Source organism: Aquarana catesbeiana, linkage group LG13, assembly GCF_042186555.1.
Source record: "Aquarana catesbeiana isolate 2022-GZ linkage group LG13, ASM4218655v1, whole genome shotgun sequence".
Classification (NCBI taxonomy): domain Eukaryota; kingdom Metazoa; phylum Chordata; class Amphibia; order Anura; family Ranidae; genus Aquarana; species Aquarana catesbeiana.
In genome coordinates, this window is record NC_133336.1 from 214,632,670 (window position 1) to 214,647,428 (window position 14,759).

General features: G+C 45.7%; 1 protein-coding gene across 2 annotated transcripts in view; it reads left to right on the forward strand.

The window, feature by feature from the left end:
• Positions 1–14,508, forward strand: part of LOC141116392 (protein S100-A6-like) — a 255,492-nt gene extending 240,984 nt beyond the window's left edge. Inside the window, exons 1-3 of one of the 2 annotated variants that reach the window (XM_073608641.1) lie at positions 6,995–7,151; positions 12,853–12,996; positions 14,218–14,508. In XM_073608641.1, coding sequence (XP_073464742.1) covers positions 7,149–7,151; positions 12,853–12,996; positions 14,218–14,358 — 288 coding nt within the window. In that variant the 5' untranslated portion in view covers positions 6,995–7,148 and the 3' untranslated portion in view covers positions 14,359–14,508. Of the gene's footprint in view, positions 1–6,994; positions 7,152–12,852; positions 12,997–14,217 lie in introns of those variants that run through there. The other variant, XM_073608642.1, reaches the window with a different exon arrangement.
• The last annotated feature ends 251 nt before the right edge of the window (positions 14,509–14,759 follow it).

Genomic DNA, 14,759 nt, shown 5'->3' on the forward strand with positions numbered 1-14,759 from the left:
GGAGGCGCAGCGTAAAGCCCAACTAGCTGCAGGGCTAGAGACTGGAAAGGACATGGGGACTCTGCATGTGCCTGCTATAATCCAGCAGATGGCTGAGAAAATTGAGCTAGGGGTGACCAAAACAGTGCTGGTGCCATGTTCCCTAGTTACAGGTGCTGCAGGGTTGCCCAGGGAAACTTCCAAGGAGCTCGCAGTGACTGAGCAGAGAGTTTCCCAGGTCAGCTATGGAGCTGCCCAAATAGGTAAGAGTGCCCCTTTACCGAGAGCAGGCGATGTGAAGAGTCGCTCAGAGGTTATGGTGGCTCATAGACAACCCCCAAAAATGGCAGTTGTTTCTACATGCAATGAAAATGCTAATGATTGTGCTGACAAAAGTGTTACTATGGGTAAAAGTGATGTGGATTGTAATGACATTGAAACATGTATTTCTTGTAATGTCATATCTGAGAGTGAGGTTGGTAATGTGTTCACTACCAATGATGAGAGTAGATCTCACGTGACAGGCAGAGGCATAGGATTGTCCATGGAGGTCTCAGGGGGTCTCCATGTGATGAAGCCAGAGTCTGTCCAGGATGGTTCTGGTCCTACTCTGGTGGAACAAGGTTGGACTGAGTCACACAGTGAGTGTGTGTGTGGGCACAACCTGACAACCCTAAGTGTAGCCCAGTTGGCAAGGGGTTAATTCAGCCTGTAAAAGCTGAGAGTTCAAAGCTAGATGTGTTTGTAGCGCCACCAGAGCAAGGTGGTCAAAATAAGGCATTGCACATTGCCTTGGTTGAGGATGCAATCTCTCAAGTTGATGTGAGTAAAAAAATATTGTCACAATGTGAGGTAGATAGAAGTGACAAGTGTGCTGTTTTGGCTAGTGAATCCCTGGTTCCTGTGGGGCCTTCTAGAGCAGTTGATGCAGCGCTGTGGAGCACTGGTGATGGAACCACAAGGGACTGGGATGATTGGTGCAAGGAAGCACTTGCAGCGCTAGGCCAAGTGACAAAGAATTATGAAACAATGATGTGTAACAAAGGTGTGGACAGAACACCTGCTATGCCCATTGGAGGGGTCACAGAATGGCCGATGCTCATGGGTACACTAGCCCCTGTAAATACTGAGGCCCTCCAGTCTGAAGGAACGGTTCTGGGCGCAGGCATGGCAGATGGGTTGTCCACAGCCCAGCAACTAAGTAATAGAAAGTGTCAAGGTGACAATGTAACTATTGTTGACCTGCAGAGGCTCATTGTTGAGTTGGAGGGGAAGAGGAGACATGTGGCTGACAGTGCTCCAGGGGAGCAACAGGCAGTGATGGTGGGTACCTCCAAGGAGGTGGAGGTCTCAACCTCTCAGACTACAGTGGATGAGCCCCTCCATGTCTCGGAGGAGGGAAAGGTCCCTAAAGAGGTCACAAATTTAGACTTGGAATGTATTGAAATGACAGAAACTTTACTTGAAATGCTGGAGTTGGCAAAAACACACTCACTGTACACTTGGGTGTCTCCATCGTGGTCGGACCAGGTGGTGCTGCGTAGTACCAATGGGTGGAGCCAGGTGATACAGGCGGTGCTGAAAAACCTTGCCCAAGAGTGGAATTGGTGGAACCAATGTTTATTAACCATTTGGCACAGGATCTCTCGATTCCCGGTGAGAGTACTTCCAGTTGTTGATTGGTATGGAGGTCGCTCAGGGGAACTGTTGGAGATATCAGAGGTCTATCCGCCTGGTGCAGTGACTGAGAACATCTTTGCTGGTGCGGTCCGAGGTGCGGCTGAGCAGTGGTCAGTAGAGGGCGCAGACACTGTCTCACCTGCTAGACCTCATGAAAAGGAAGGGCCCAGAATGGACGCGGCAGTAGTCGAGATGCTTTCTGTCACTGGCCATGAGGTACAGGTTAAGGTACCCGGAGACACTGTGGGAGAAAGTGCTGAAGGTTGCTGTAGCAATGTAATGTGTACACCAGTTGGCATTATCGCAGTAAGGAATGATTTGTGCTTGGGTCTGTGTTTGTTAGGACAGCCGCCCATGGAGCGTTGGACAGCAGGTGAGGTGGAGCTTGGTAATAGTTCCATGGAGCATAGTCACTCGCCTGTGTGTGGTCCCTCCTCAGGACAGGTCCTAACAAACTCTGAAAAAAGCACTGGTGGTATCGGAAGTTGGAATCTCAAAATTGGTGATCTGATGAGTGGTGCTGTTAATAATGACGTGGTTGCCGTAGACAACCAGAGAAAGGTATTAGAACCTATAGTGAAGGTTAAAGCTGAGGTCAGTGAGTTGAAAGAAAGGATCAGGGAAAGCAGAGTTTCCCCTAGAAAGATGAATAAGCCCAGGCACCCAAAAAGAAGAGGGAGAAGGCTGAGTATAGGGAAATGTAGGACCCTGTTAAGATCCAGGGTGGGACGTACCTGGAAGCGCACCCAAAAAAAAGGTTGGGCCTACGTGGCTGACAGCCATCACAGAGGTGTCCCAAACATGAAGGGTGCTGGTGTTCCTCCCTCTGGATCGAAACAAAGGGGGGGATATGTAATAGTGAGAGTCCCTGTTACCGTGAAAAGGGAAGGAAAATGGACACAGAGTCTGCATGTCGGCAGACTGCAGTGCTACAGAGCATAGCTTTGAAAGGGAGAAGACTGTGTTCGCAGCTTTCTCCAGGTTTTGCTATGTTCCAATGGGGCTCTGTAGTTTGGAGATCCCGCAGAGACTTGGGTGGGATGGGATCCCTAACCCTGTGTCCAGGTCTTATGGAGAGCCAGCAGGTTGTGTGCCCAGGTGCACACAGCCCATATAACGAGGGGCTAGAGAGAGCAGAGAGAGGAGGAAGGTGGAGTGTGTGCAGCTTGTTGCTACTGCTGTGTGAAGACAGACCTGTGTCTGGAGAGTGGTCTGCCCTGTGGGAGTCTGCAGCCTATGTAAAGGGGATTCTTTGCCCAGGGACTGGGAAAGGCTGGCCAGCCTTGAGAGTCGGGGAGACTGAGGAAGCCAGTGAGTCCAGGGGGCTGTAAGGAATTGCCAAATCTGTTGAGAGCAAGCAGAGGAACTGCTGACAAGAGAGCCAGGTGGCTCGGTATGTTTCCTTATTTTTGGAGTGCTTAATGAAGTTAAACCCCTGCGTGGGAATCCTGAATGGACCTTTTTTGCTTTTGTTTTTCTGTTTAATAAACGTGGGCTACCAGGCCCTTAACTAGAACGCCTGTCTGATGTGGGCTCACTGCACTAAAAACGCATTTATCACTTGAGCTAAACACCCCAATATTACAATTTTATGTATGTATGTGTGTTTGGGGGTTCTAAGTAATTTTCAAGCAAAAAATCTGGATTTTAACTTGCGGGCAACAAATGTTAGAAATAGGCTTAGGCATGAAAGGGTTAAGGACCCTCGGGTGCAAGTCATCTGGTCCCGATGATTTTTTAATGTTAAGTTTTTCAAGTCTATTTCTAATTCTAGCCGCCCTGATTGCACCCTTACATTTCTTGTTGCATTCTTTGTAAAGTTGGAATGCTGATGATGATCCCTCAGCCTTGTATTTTTTGAAGGCCTTCTCCTTCGCTTTTATATGCATTTTTTGGAGTTAAGCCATTCAGAACTTTTATTAGCGCTTTTAAATTATATTGTATATAACCTTACAATGATACAAAGCTGCAACTGGACTCTGTGATTGTCTGTCAAGGTGAGTGTGTACAGTCGAATTACAGCTTCGACTGAGGAGAAGGGGTGTCTTAAAAATGTAACTAAGTGCGATTAAAGTTTTATGGACAGCACTTGCCTGTGTTGATCTATTACCTTCCAATAATTTACCTTTACAACACCCTCAGCTGTTTTAATTTATATATAGTCTTACAACGGTACAAAGTTACAATAGCGCTCAATGCTCTTATCTTTTCTCTATAACCTTACACAGTTGCACCCTCTGCTGTTCTTCTTTATATACAACCTTACTATTGTACATGTATAATGGACAGATCCTTATCTACAATACATAAATATCATCATCGTGTCTCATCTGCCTCCAGCATGGAACACAATAAAAATCTTCACAGCAGCTGCAGGTCAACAAGTCAACAATGATCTTCTCTGATTGACCCACTTCTGGTCGGTTAAATATCCAATTTAAAGTATTTTGTTATAGAAAGAGTTATGTGCTAGAAGCGCAAAAGTACAAAAAAAACCCCTGTCATTCAACCTACTTCCTCATAGCCCAGGTCATCCCAGACAAGCCCCCACCATGTGACTGGACAGTGAAAGAAGAAGCAGCACAGCGATGAGCCGATTTCACTGTCACTCTGCTCTCTCTGCCTATCAGCATTTTTCTTGCATGAACTGATTGGCTCCTTGTGTTGCCTATTCCTCTTCCAGTCTGATCTCTGCTGTACAGAGGCTGTAAGAGGCTGAAAAAAGGATGGACTTACACTGCTAATGATGTATTAAAGATGTATGTATTAATGATTACAGAGCTTTTGTCTCTATTTTATCTGCCTGGAGTTAGGTCCACAATTGAAGTCCTGAAGAGCTTGAAAATCTTGTGTGTCTGTGTTTGACCTCCACAGGGCTGCAATCGGGGGGTGGGGCAGCCCATACACATGTAGGGGGCCCAGGCATCCTGAGAGACCAGGCTGCCCAGGCCCCAACCATGGCTGGAGTCCCCCCAGGCTGCTTTGGCTGCTGTGTGGAGTTACTTTCCAGGTCCAGCCTGGCCAATTCAGCAGGAAAGGAAGGGGGTTGGGCAGAGGCAGAGAGGAGAAAAGGGTCAGGAGTGTAATGTACTTGTCTGCCACGGGAGATTGCTATAGTGGCACCCAAAAGTGAAGAAACAGTCCGCTTGGCTGGGGAAAGTTTTTTTTAAATTGCTACAGCCTGCAGATGGTGGTGCCCAGAGTCTCCTCTCTGCCTCTCTTTCTTCTGGGGGATTCCTCTGACTGGGATGGCTGTGTGTGCAGGGAGGGGGTCTTCCATCTGAAAGGTGTGGAGGCGACCACTAGCAGGACCTGGCTGTGTGTGTGTTGAATGTGCCATCTTTTAACAAAAGAATGTCACTTTGCTGGATTGGGCCATCTGCTGGATTGGGCTGTCTATTTCCTGCATATGTATCTATTTTCTGAAAATGTGGAGATGTCTCTTTGCTGAATATATGGGGATGTCTCTTTGCTGGATTGGGCCGTCTCTTTGGATTGGGCCGTCTCTTTGCTGGATTGGGCCGTCTCTTTGCTGGATTGGGCCATCTCTTTGCTGGATTGGGCCATCTCTTTGGTATATATGTGGAGATGTCTCTCTACTGGATTGGGCTGTCTCTTTGCTGAAGATATGGGGATGTCTCTTTGCTGGATTGGGCCAATTTTTTACTAAATACAGTATATGGGGATGTCTTCCTTCTGGATTGGGCTGTCCCTTTGCTGGACTGAGTCATCCCTTTGCTGAATATTTGGAGATGCCTCTGCTGAATATATTGTGATGTCTCTTTGAATATATAGAGATGACTCTTTTTTGAAAATATGGGGATGTTCCTTTCCTGGATTGCGCTGTTTCTTTGCTAGATTGGCCCATCTTTTTGCTGAATATGTGGGGATGTCTCTCTGTTGGATTACGTCATCTCTTTGCTAAATATATATGGATGTCTCTTTGCTGGATTGAGCCAACTCTTCGCTTAATATATGAAGATGTCTCTTTGCTAGATTGGCCCATCTATTTCCTGAATATATGGAGATGTCTCTTTGCTGGATTGGCCCTTATCTTTGCTATGTATGTGGAGATGTCTCTCTGCTGGATTGGGCTGTCTCTTTGCTGAATATGTGGGGATGTATCTTTGCTGGATTGGGCCAACTCTTTGCTGGATATATGGAGATGTCTCTCTGCTGGATTGGGCTGTGTCTTTGCTGAATATATGGGGATGTCTCTTTGCTGGATTGAGCCAACACTTTGTGTAATATATATGGGGATGTCTCTTTGCTGGATAGGGCCAACTCTTTGCTGGATATATGGGGATGTCTCTCTGCTGGATTGGGCTGTCTCTTTGCTGGATATAGAGGGATGTCTCTTTGCTGGATTGGGCCAACTCTTTGGATATATGGGGCTGTCTCTTTGCTGAATATATGGGGATGTCTCTTTGCTGGATTGGGCCAACTATTTGCTGAATATATGGGGATGCAAGCTTTGATGACTCGAAATGCAACTTACTTTATGAAAAATGTAAAAGTGTTAAAAGTGGGTGCACTGAAGGGTGGATTCAGTGGTATGGCCAGTGGGCGGGCCCTGGGGAACTTTGGTGGTCAGGCCTGGGGGGTTCCAGGCCTGAAGCTGTGCAAGCGGCCCCCAAAATTTCTGATAGCTGCCCTGGACTCACACATCAGGTGCTGACAATAGCGGGGTTCCACAGCAGAGATTTGGGGATGTGACTAGGCTGAAACTTTTTTTAATATACTAAGAAAATGACAATAATGGTCGTACCTTCAAAGTGTATCTAAAGCCAAAACTTTGTTTTGGATAGAGTAGAAAAGGGTTAATAGATGGTGTCACCGTGGAGCTCAAGATCATCAGACACGCACGTTGGTAAAGGCAAACAGTCCCTTTTTCTTTCAGGTAAACAGGCAAAGAGAGAAAAACAGCTCATCTTCAGCAAACAGAAAACACGAGATAGTCCATAACCCTGCTTCACATTGCAGAACAAGTCAAAGGTTCACCGTCACCATACTGGCCCCCCCACTGGGGTTTTGGGATTTCCCCGTTGGCTTCAGGGATTCCAAGGAGGTTTTCTCGCAGCCCAGCCACAAAGGATCAGTCCTAAGTTCAGCTCATCCGGCTCACTCTGAAAACCAGTCCTCTCCTCTCCACCTGGACTACCCCGGAATCTCCAACCCTGCATGGATGAGAACCCCTGAGTACTCAACATTACCCTCAAAATTCTTCCCCTAAGGGACCACAACCTGAATAGTTTTACTAAAAGTTTTACCAACGTTTCAGAGAGTTTGTGAGGTGAGAGGAGCCAATGAGGAGAGGAGGAGGAGTAAGGGTGCTACCTCCTCCCCATATCCTTGGCTCATCTCTCATCAGGTGGCTCCCCTGGGTGTGGCGCTGTCCTGTCTGGGTATATATTGGGCATCAAATTATAACAGGTACCACACCAGCTGAATTCTACCCTCTATCACTGTGAACTGACGACATTGAAAACATGGTAAGTGAGACTCCGCTGCTCTCTGTCTGCTTTGTGGTGGGGGGTGGTAGTAGTGACAACGTTCATGGCCAGCTTGGCATGGGGCTCTCCCTATGGGTTTCCTCTGGTGGGGGTCATTTGATGTTCCAGGTTACATTTCTCGATTAGCAAGGGTCACTTGCACCGGTGAGCAAAATGGGGGTCATCTGTCTCAGATAGTTGGGGGGGTGTCGATAAGAGATCGGAAACTAGGAACAGTCGCCATTTTCGAGGAAGGTGTCTCCTTCCTCAAATTCATCTTCAATAGGTCATCTCACGTCTGTGACCAGGAAGTCCCCAAAGTCTTGAGAAGTCTCCTTGTTTTCTGTTCTCTCAGCAGCCCCCTGTCCTTTGGAGTAGTCTGAGACAACTGACCCCCATTTGCCCACCTGTGCAGGTCACCCTGACTAGGAGGTGGCCAAGAAAACCACAGCCAGCATGAACATGAGCAATTGGCACAGCCGTGCATCCATGATTATGCCTGTGCACAGGGCTGGACTGGGACAAAAATTTGGCCCTGGACTTCATCCAAATTGGCCCACTCTAATTTTGCAAACACGCACAAAAACAGTATGCTGCGCACTTGCATGAGAGTGACGTCATCACGGCCCGGCTATCCACATAGCAGGAGCACGCAAACCCAGAAGCAAGACCGGGTGAAGGGGGAAGCCCCCGACAGCAGTGACAGCGCGCTGCTGGAGGGCTTTCCTTCAAAGGTAAGTTTCTCATGTGACAATAAAATCGTGCCCACACTGCAAGGGCTTGTTCAGGTCCAGGCAGCATGAAAAAGGAAGATTTGCTTACTTGATCTTCCATCCTGATAGACTGGTCCTCAGAGTCTTCTCCCCCATGCTCCATGGTCTTCTGATGTCATCAAGACTGATGCAGAAACCATAACACCAATTCTTCCCTTTGGGGCCCCCTTCATTCTATAGGGTCCTTCTTCTAGGCCCCCTACATACCATACAACCCCCTACATTCCATAGGGTCCTTCTTCCCATTAGGGGCCCCCTTCATTCCATAAGGTCCTTCTGATAGGGCCCCTACATCTCAAACACACCTTTCATTCCTTAGGACCTCTTCTTCCCACAGGAGCCTCTTCATTCTGTGGGCCCCCTGGTTGTCTTGTATTTTCCAGCCCCCCTCTACCCCCTGCTGTCCCCCTGTCACCTGCCCGAAGCCTGGCTCTGCATTATATATTTTAAAATAAACAACTAATGCGCACATCTATTTTTGATCAACCGCAGTAGCGAGCAGCTGCCAACATCCAACAGCTTACCACAAACCCACAGCTTTGGCTGAATACCTAGCCATGGGCAGTACAGCAGTGCTCAAATGAATCATTGCGTGAGTAGCGCAGCGATTAATTTGGCAGGCTGTCACTGAAACCAGCCCACTGAGCCATCGGCCCACCGGGAAACTCCCGGTAGTCCCGATGGCCAGTACATGCCTGCCTGTGCAGAGTGGAGGAGGGGCAGGGCGCTGATTGTCGTAGAAGGAACAAAGACCATCGGACAGATATTTTTGATCCAAACGATTGATCACCCCTTCGTGTTAACTTATCTGCCGATTGATAGAATAGAATGAGGGGTTAACCCTATGCGTGCCATCTGTTGGTAGTGGTAGGATCGGCAAATATAGCCCACCTCTTAAGCCAATCCCCATCCTCCATTTCTGCCCCGGAGCATCTATTTTACCTCCCGGGTGTGTCAGGGGTACACATAATTTACATTTATGACGCCATGATTATTACACCCTGCAGCACCCAATTTCTTGTATGCAGCCAGCCGAGCAAATAGAAAAATAAAAACAATAAAATATTTAAAATAATATTGATAATGATATTAATATTACAACATAATAATAAATTATTTTATTAACAAGGACATTACTATAATAATAATGATAATAAACTACAATATTAATAATAAAAATAATAACAATAATATTATATAATATTAAAACATAATAAAATAATAAGATAACAACAATAATATAATGTAAAAATAAAATATATATTCATTAAAAATATTGATAATAAATAAAAAAAATAAATATATAAAAAAAATCCACAACAACAATTATATAATATTAAAAATAATATTGATAATAATGACAATATTATAATATAATAACAACGATAATACAATAATAAAAAAATACAATAATAAAAATATGGATAATAATAAAAACAATTATATAATATCAAAAATATTGATAATGATGATAATATTACAACATAATAAAATAGTACAACGATAATAAAAAAATACTAATAAAAATATTGATAATAATGACAATAAAAACAATTATATAATATTAAAAATAATAAAACAATAAGAAATACTACAAAATTAATTAAAATATTGATAATAATAACAATGATAATATTAATTATGATATTAAAAATATTGACAATGATATTAATATTACAACATAATAAAAATGCAGCAATGATAATACAATATTAAAACATAATACTACAGCAACAACGATAATACAATAATAAAAAAATACAATATTACTAATACAAATATTGATAATAAAAATTTAAAAAAATTATAGAATACAAAAATATAATAACAATGATAATATTAAAAAAACTACAAAATAAAAATATTGATAATAATAATAAAAAAACAATAATAATGATAATAAAAACAATTATATAATATTGATAATAATGCTATTAGTATTACAACATAATAAAATAAACAACAACAATACAATAAGAAAAAATAATACTGTATTACAATATTAATAATAATACAAATATTGATAATAAAACAATAATAATACAATTTTGCACAGATGCAGATTAAAGATGTAACAAAATCCATATATAGGGATCTCCGCCCTCCACTCATGTTATCCCCTCCCCCTCCCCACCCCCGCGGGGTCCTATAATACACTCAATAGAGACATGAGATAATAATTGGGGGTCGGCGTCCCTTCCGCTATGTACAGAACACCGACACATCCACCGGAGAGCTTTGAATATTGAAATCTTTATTTAGTAGGAATGCAGCTCAGGCAGCCAATCAGAGCTCATCGTATGCTAGTCTGATCTCAGTGACCTGTGATTGGCCGAACAAATATTGTTGTCTATTGTCTGTCGAATGAGACAAACCATTCCAGACGATCGGGTGAAGATCTCACAGAAGGATCCGAGTCTGCAGTAAATAGTGAAGCTTGAAATCTACAGAATCATTGCATAATGCTGACAAGCTAACATGTTTCAGGTGCTGGGGGCAGTGCGATGGGCAATGGGGAGTGTTACAGGAATCCAAATCTCACAGGGAGGTTCAGAGCTGCAGATAGTGGTGTCCCTCCCTCCCCCCCTTCAGCTACGCAGCACGCAGTGTAAATCACAAGACTGGCTGGACACAATTAGGAAAATGTTAGCCGTCCCCGGCTGCTGCAGAGGAGGCGGAGCAACCGGAGAGACACGCCCACCTAGAGACAGCAGAGAAACAAGGCGGAGCCAAAGTCACTAAAACCAACCAATAAGATATTCATTACATTTTATTTGGCAACACAGAGCAGCTGATGCGCGGACCTGATGCCTGACACCCCCCCCAGACTTTGTGCCAGACACCCCCCCAGACTTTGTGCCTGACACCCCCCCAGACTTTGTGCCTGACACCCCCCAGACTTTGTGCAAGACACCCCCCCAGACTTTGTGCCAGACACCCCCCCAGACTTTGTGCAAGACACCCCCCAGACTTTGTGCCAGACACCAGCAGAGCAGAGGAATCTCTATTGCTTTTGTGTTTTATGATACTAAAATGACAATTGATATAGAGGAGGCTGATGGTGAGATCGGGGAGCGATATAAACTCTAATGGGGGAGGGGGAGGAGCTCTGCTGTGCTGATCTGTAACAGTATTATTTACAATTATTATTAATAATAGTAAATAATAATAATAGTTGGCAATAATCCCACTAATCCCAATCTCTCTCCCACTAATCCCAATCTCTCCCAGTAACCCCGCTCTCTCCCACTAATCCCAATCTCTCCCAGTAACCCCGCTCTCTCCCACTAATCCCGCTCTCTCCCAGAAACCCCAATCTCTCCCACTAATCCCAATCTCTTTCCCACTAATCCCAATCTCTTTCCCACTAATCCCAATCTCTTTCCCACTAATCCCAATCTTTCCCACTAATCCCGCTCTCTCCCAGTAACCCCAATCTCTCTCCCACTATTCCCAATCTCTCTCCCACTAATCCCACTCTCTCCCAGTAACCCCGCTCTCTCCCTGTAACCCATCTCTCTCCCAGTAATCCCAATCTCTTCTATTAATCCCAATCTCTCCTACTAATCCCGCTCTCTCCCACTAATCCCGCTCTCTCCCAGTAACCCCAATCTCTCTCCCAGTAACCCCGCTCTCTCTCCCAGTAACCCCGCTCTCTCTCCCACTAATCCTGCTCTCTCCCAGTAACCCCAAACTCTCCCACTAATCCCAATCTCTCTCCCACGAACCCCACTGTATCCCAGTAACCCTGCTCTCTCCCACGAATACCGCTCTCTCCCAGTAACTCCAATCTCTCCCACTAATCCCAATCTCTCTCCCACTAATCCCAAACTCTCCCAGTAATCCCGCTATCTACCACTAATCCCAATCTCTTTCCCACTAATCCCAATCTCTTTCCCACTAATCCCAATCTCTTTCCCACTAATCCCAATCTCTCTCCCACTAATCCCGCTCTCTCCCACTAATCCCAATTTCTTTCCCACTAATCCCACTCTCTCCCACTAATCCCGCTCTCTGCAACTAATCCCTCTCTCTACCACTAATCCAGCTCTCTGCCATTACTCCCGCTCTCTCCCACTAATCCCAATCTCTCTCCTACTAATCCCAATCTCTCCCAGTAACTCCGCTGTCTTCCAGTAACCCCAATCTCTCCCACTAATCCAGCTCTCTCCCAGTAACCCTGCTCTCTCCCACTAATCCCAATCTCTCTCCCACTAATCCTGTTATCTCCCACTAATCCCAATCTCTCTTCCATTAATCCCGCTCTCTCCCACTGATCCCAGTCTCTCTCCCACTGATCCCAGTCTCTCTCCCACTGATCCCAATTTCTTTCCCACTAATCCCAATTTCTTTCCCACTAATCCCGCTCTCTGCCACTAATCCCGCTCTCTGCCACTAATCCCGCTCTCTCCCAGTAACCCCAATCTCTCCCACTAATCCCAATCTCTCTCCCAGTAACCCTGCTCTCTCCCACTAATCCCAATCTCTCTCCCATGAACCCCACTGTATCCCAGTAACCCTGCTCTCTCCCACTAACCCTGCTCTCTCCCAGTAACTCCAATCTCTCCCAGTAACTCCAATCTCTCCCAGTAACTCCCAATCTCTCTCCCAGTAACTCCCAATCTCTCTCCCAGTAACTCCCAATCTCTCTCCCAGTAACTCCCAATCTCTCTCCCAGTAATCCCGCTCTCTCCCTCCCAGTAATCCCGCTCTCTCCCTCCCACTAATCCCGCTCTCTCCCTCCCACTAATCCCGCTCTCTCCCTCCCACTAATCCCGCTCTCTCCCTCCCACTAATCCCGCTCTCTCTCTCACTAATCCCAATCTCTCCCACTAACCCCGCTCTCTACCAGTAATCCGGCCCCCCCTGACCTCAGGCCTACTGTCGGAAGGTAATCGCTCACTTTCTATTCGGTCTTCTCTCTCCAGGATAGTAACCTGACTGTGGAGGATATCATGGCCCTGATGGTGGTGAAATTTGAAAGTTACACCTCTAAGAGTAGCGGAGACACGAACACGTTGTGTACCGACAAGCTGTATGGCATGGCCACAGCAGAATTCCCCACCCTCTGTGTAAGTGACACCTATTGGTGGGGACACCCCAAAGGGCAGCCAATCCCATCCTTACATTTGTCTTATGTGATTACCGACTCAAATATGGACAATAGACATTCATTGAAAGGGAGTGGGAGTGTCATTGAGCAAAAAACCTCCCCAATGTGGGAGTGGCAGAGACACAAACTACTGCAGGGAAATCTCCCCATTGTGGGAGTGGCAGAGATACAAACTACTGCAGGAAATCTCCCCATTGTGGGAGGGGCAGAGACACAAACTACTGCTGTGAAATCTCTCCATTGTGGGAGGAGCAGAGACACAAACTACTGCAGGAAATCTCCCCATTGTGGGAGGGGCAGAGACACAAACTTCTGCAGGAAATCTCCCCATTGTGGGAGGGGCAGAGACACAAACTACTGCAGGAAATCTCCCCATTGTGGGAGGGGCAGAGACACAAACTACTGCTGTGAAATCTCTCCATTGTGGGAGGAGCAGAGACACAAACTACTGCAGGAAATCTCCCCATTGTGGGAGGGGCAGAGACACAAACTACTGCAGGAAATCTCCCCATTGTGGGAGGGGCAGAGACACAAACTACTGCTGTGAAATCTCTCCATTGTGGGAGGAGCAGAGACACAAACTACTGCAGGAAATCTCCCCATTGTGGGAGGGGCAGAGACACAAACTACTGCAGGAAATCTCACCATTGTGGGAGTGGCAGAGACACAAACTACTGTAGGAAATCTCCCCATTGTGGGAGGGGCAGAGACACAAACTACTGCAGGAAATCTCCCCATTGTGGGAGGGACAGAGACACAAACTACTGCAGGAAATCTCACCATTGTGGGAGGGGCAGAGACACAAACTACTGCAGGAAATCTCCCCATTGTGGGAGGGGCAGAGACACAAACTACTGGAGGAAATCTCAAAATTGTGGGAGGGGCAGAGACACAAACTACTGCAGGGAAATCTCCCCATTGTGGGAGGGGCAGAGACACAAACTACTGCAGGAAATCTCACCATTGTGGGAGGGGCAGAGACACAAACTACTGTAGGAAATCTCCCCATTGTGGGAGGGGCAGAGACACAAACTACTGCAGGAAATCTCAAAATTGTGGGAGGGGCAGAGACACAAACTACTGCAGGCAATCTCCCCATTGTAGGAAGACACAAACTACTGCAGGAAAATCTCACCTATAAAAAAATAAACTGAAAAGTTGTCCTAATTCCGTTTTACAGACGAGCGACAAGAAGGATGAGATCATTAAGAAAATCATCGATAAGATGGATGCCAACAACGACAAGAGAGTGACCTTCGAGGAATTCATGTCTTTCTCGTCTTCTTTGGCCTCAGTCATAAGGAACCTCTTGAAGGAGTAGCGTCCTGGGCGCAGGGGGCGGAGCAACAGTTACTGAATTCAGCGATTGTTCAATCCTTCAATAAAAGTAAAAAGATTTCATCTCATCTGCAGTTTTTGAGCTAAAAAAAAGTGTAAATTGCAAAAATAAAAAAAGATTTTATTGGTCGAATTCTCTGACTTCATATAATAGTGAAAGTAGCCATCAACCTGCAGCAGCCAATCAGAAAGGGGGAGAACCATAAAACGGAACTCTGCAGATAAAATAAAATGTTATTTAGTATTGTTACACAGTCTGAGAATCAGAAATCAGACTGCCCAGCCGGAATCACAGGACTGGATGAATGGAATAACCCGGATTGTGGCAATATTCCAATCCATGGTCAGACGTTCAGAGGCAAATGTTGTCATACTTCCCAGGAG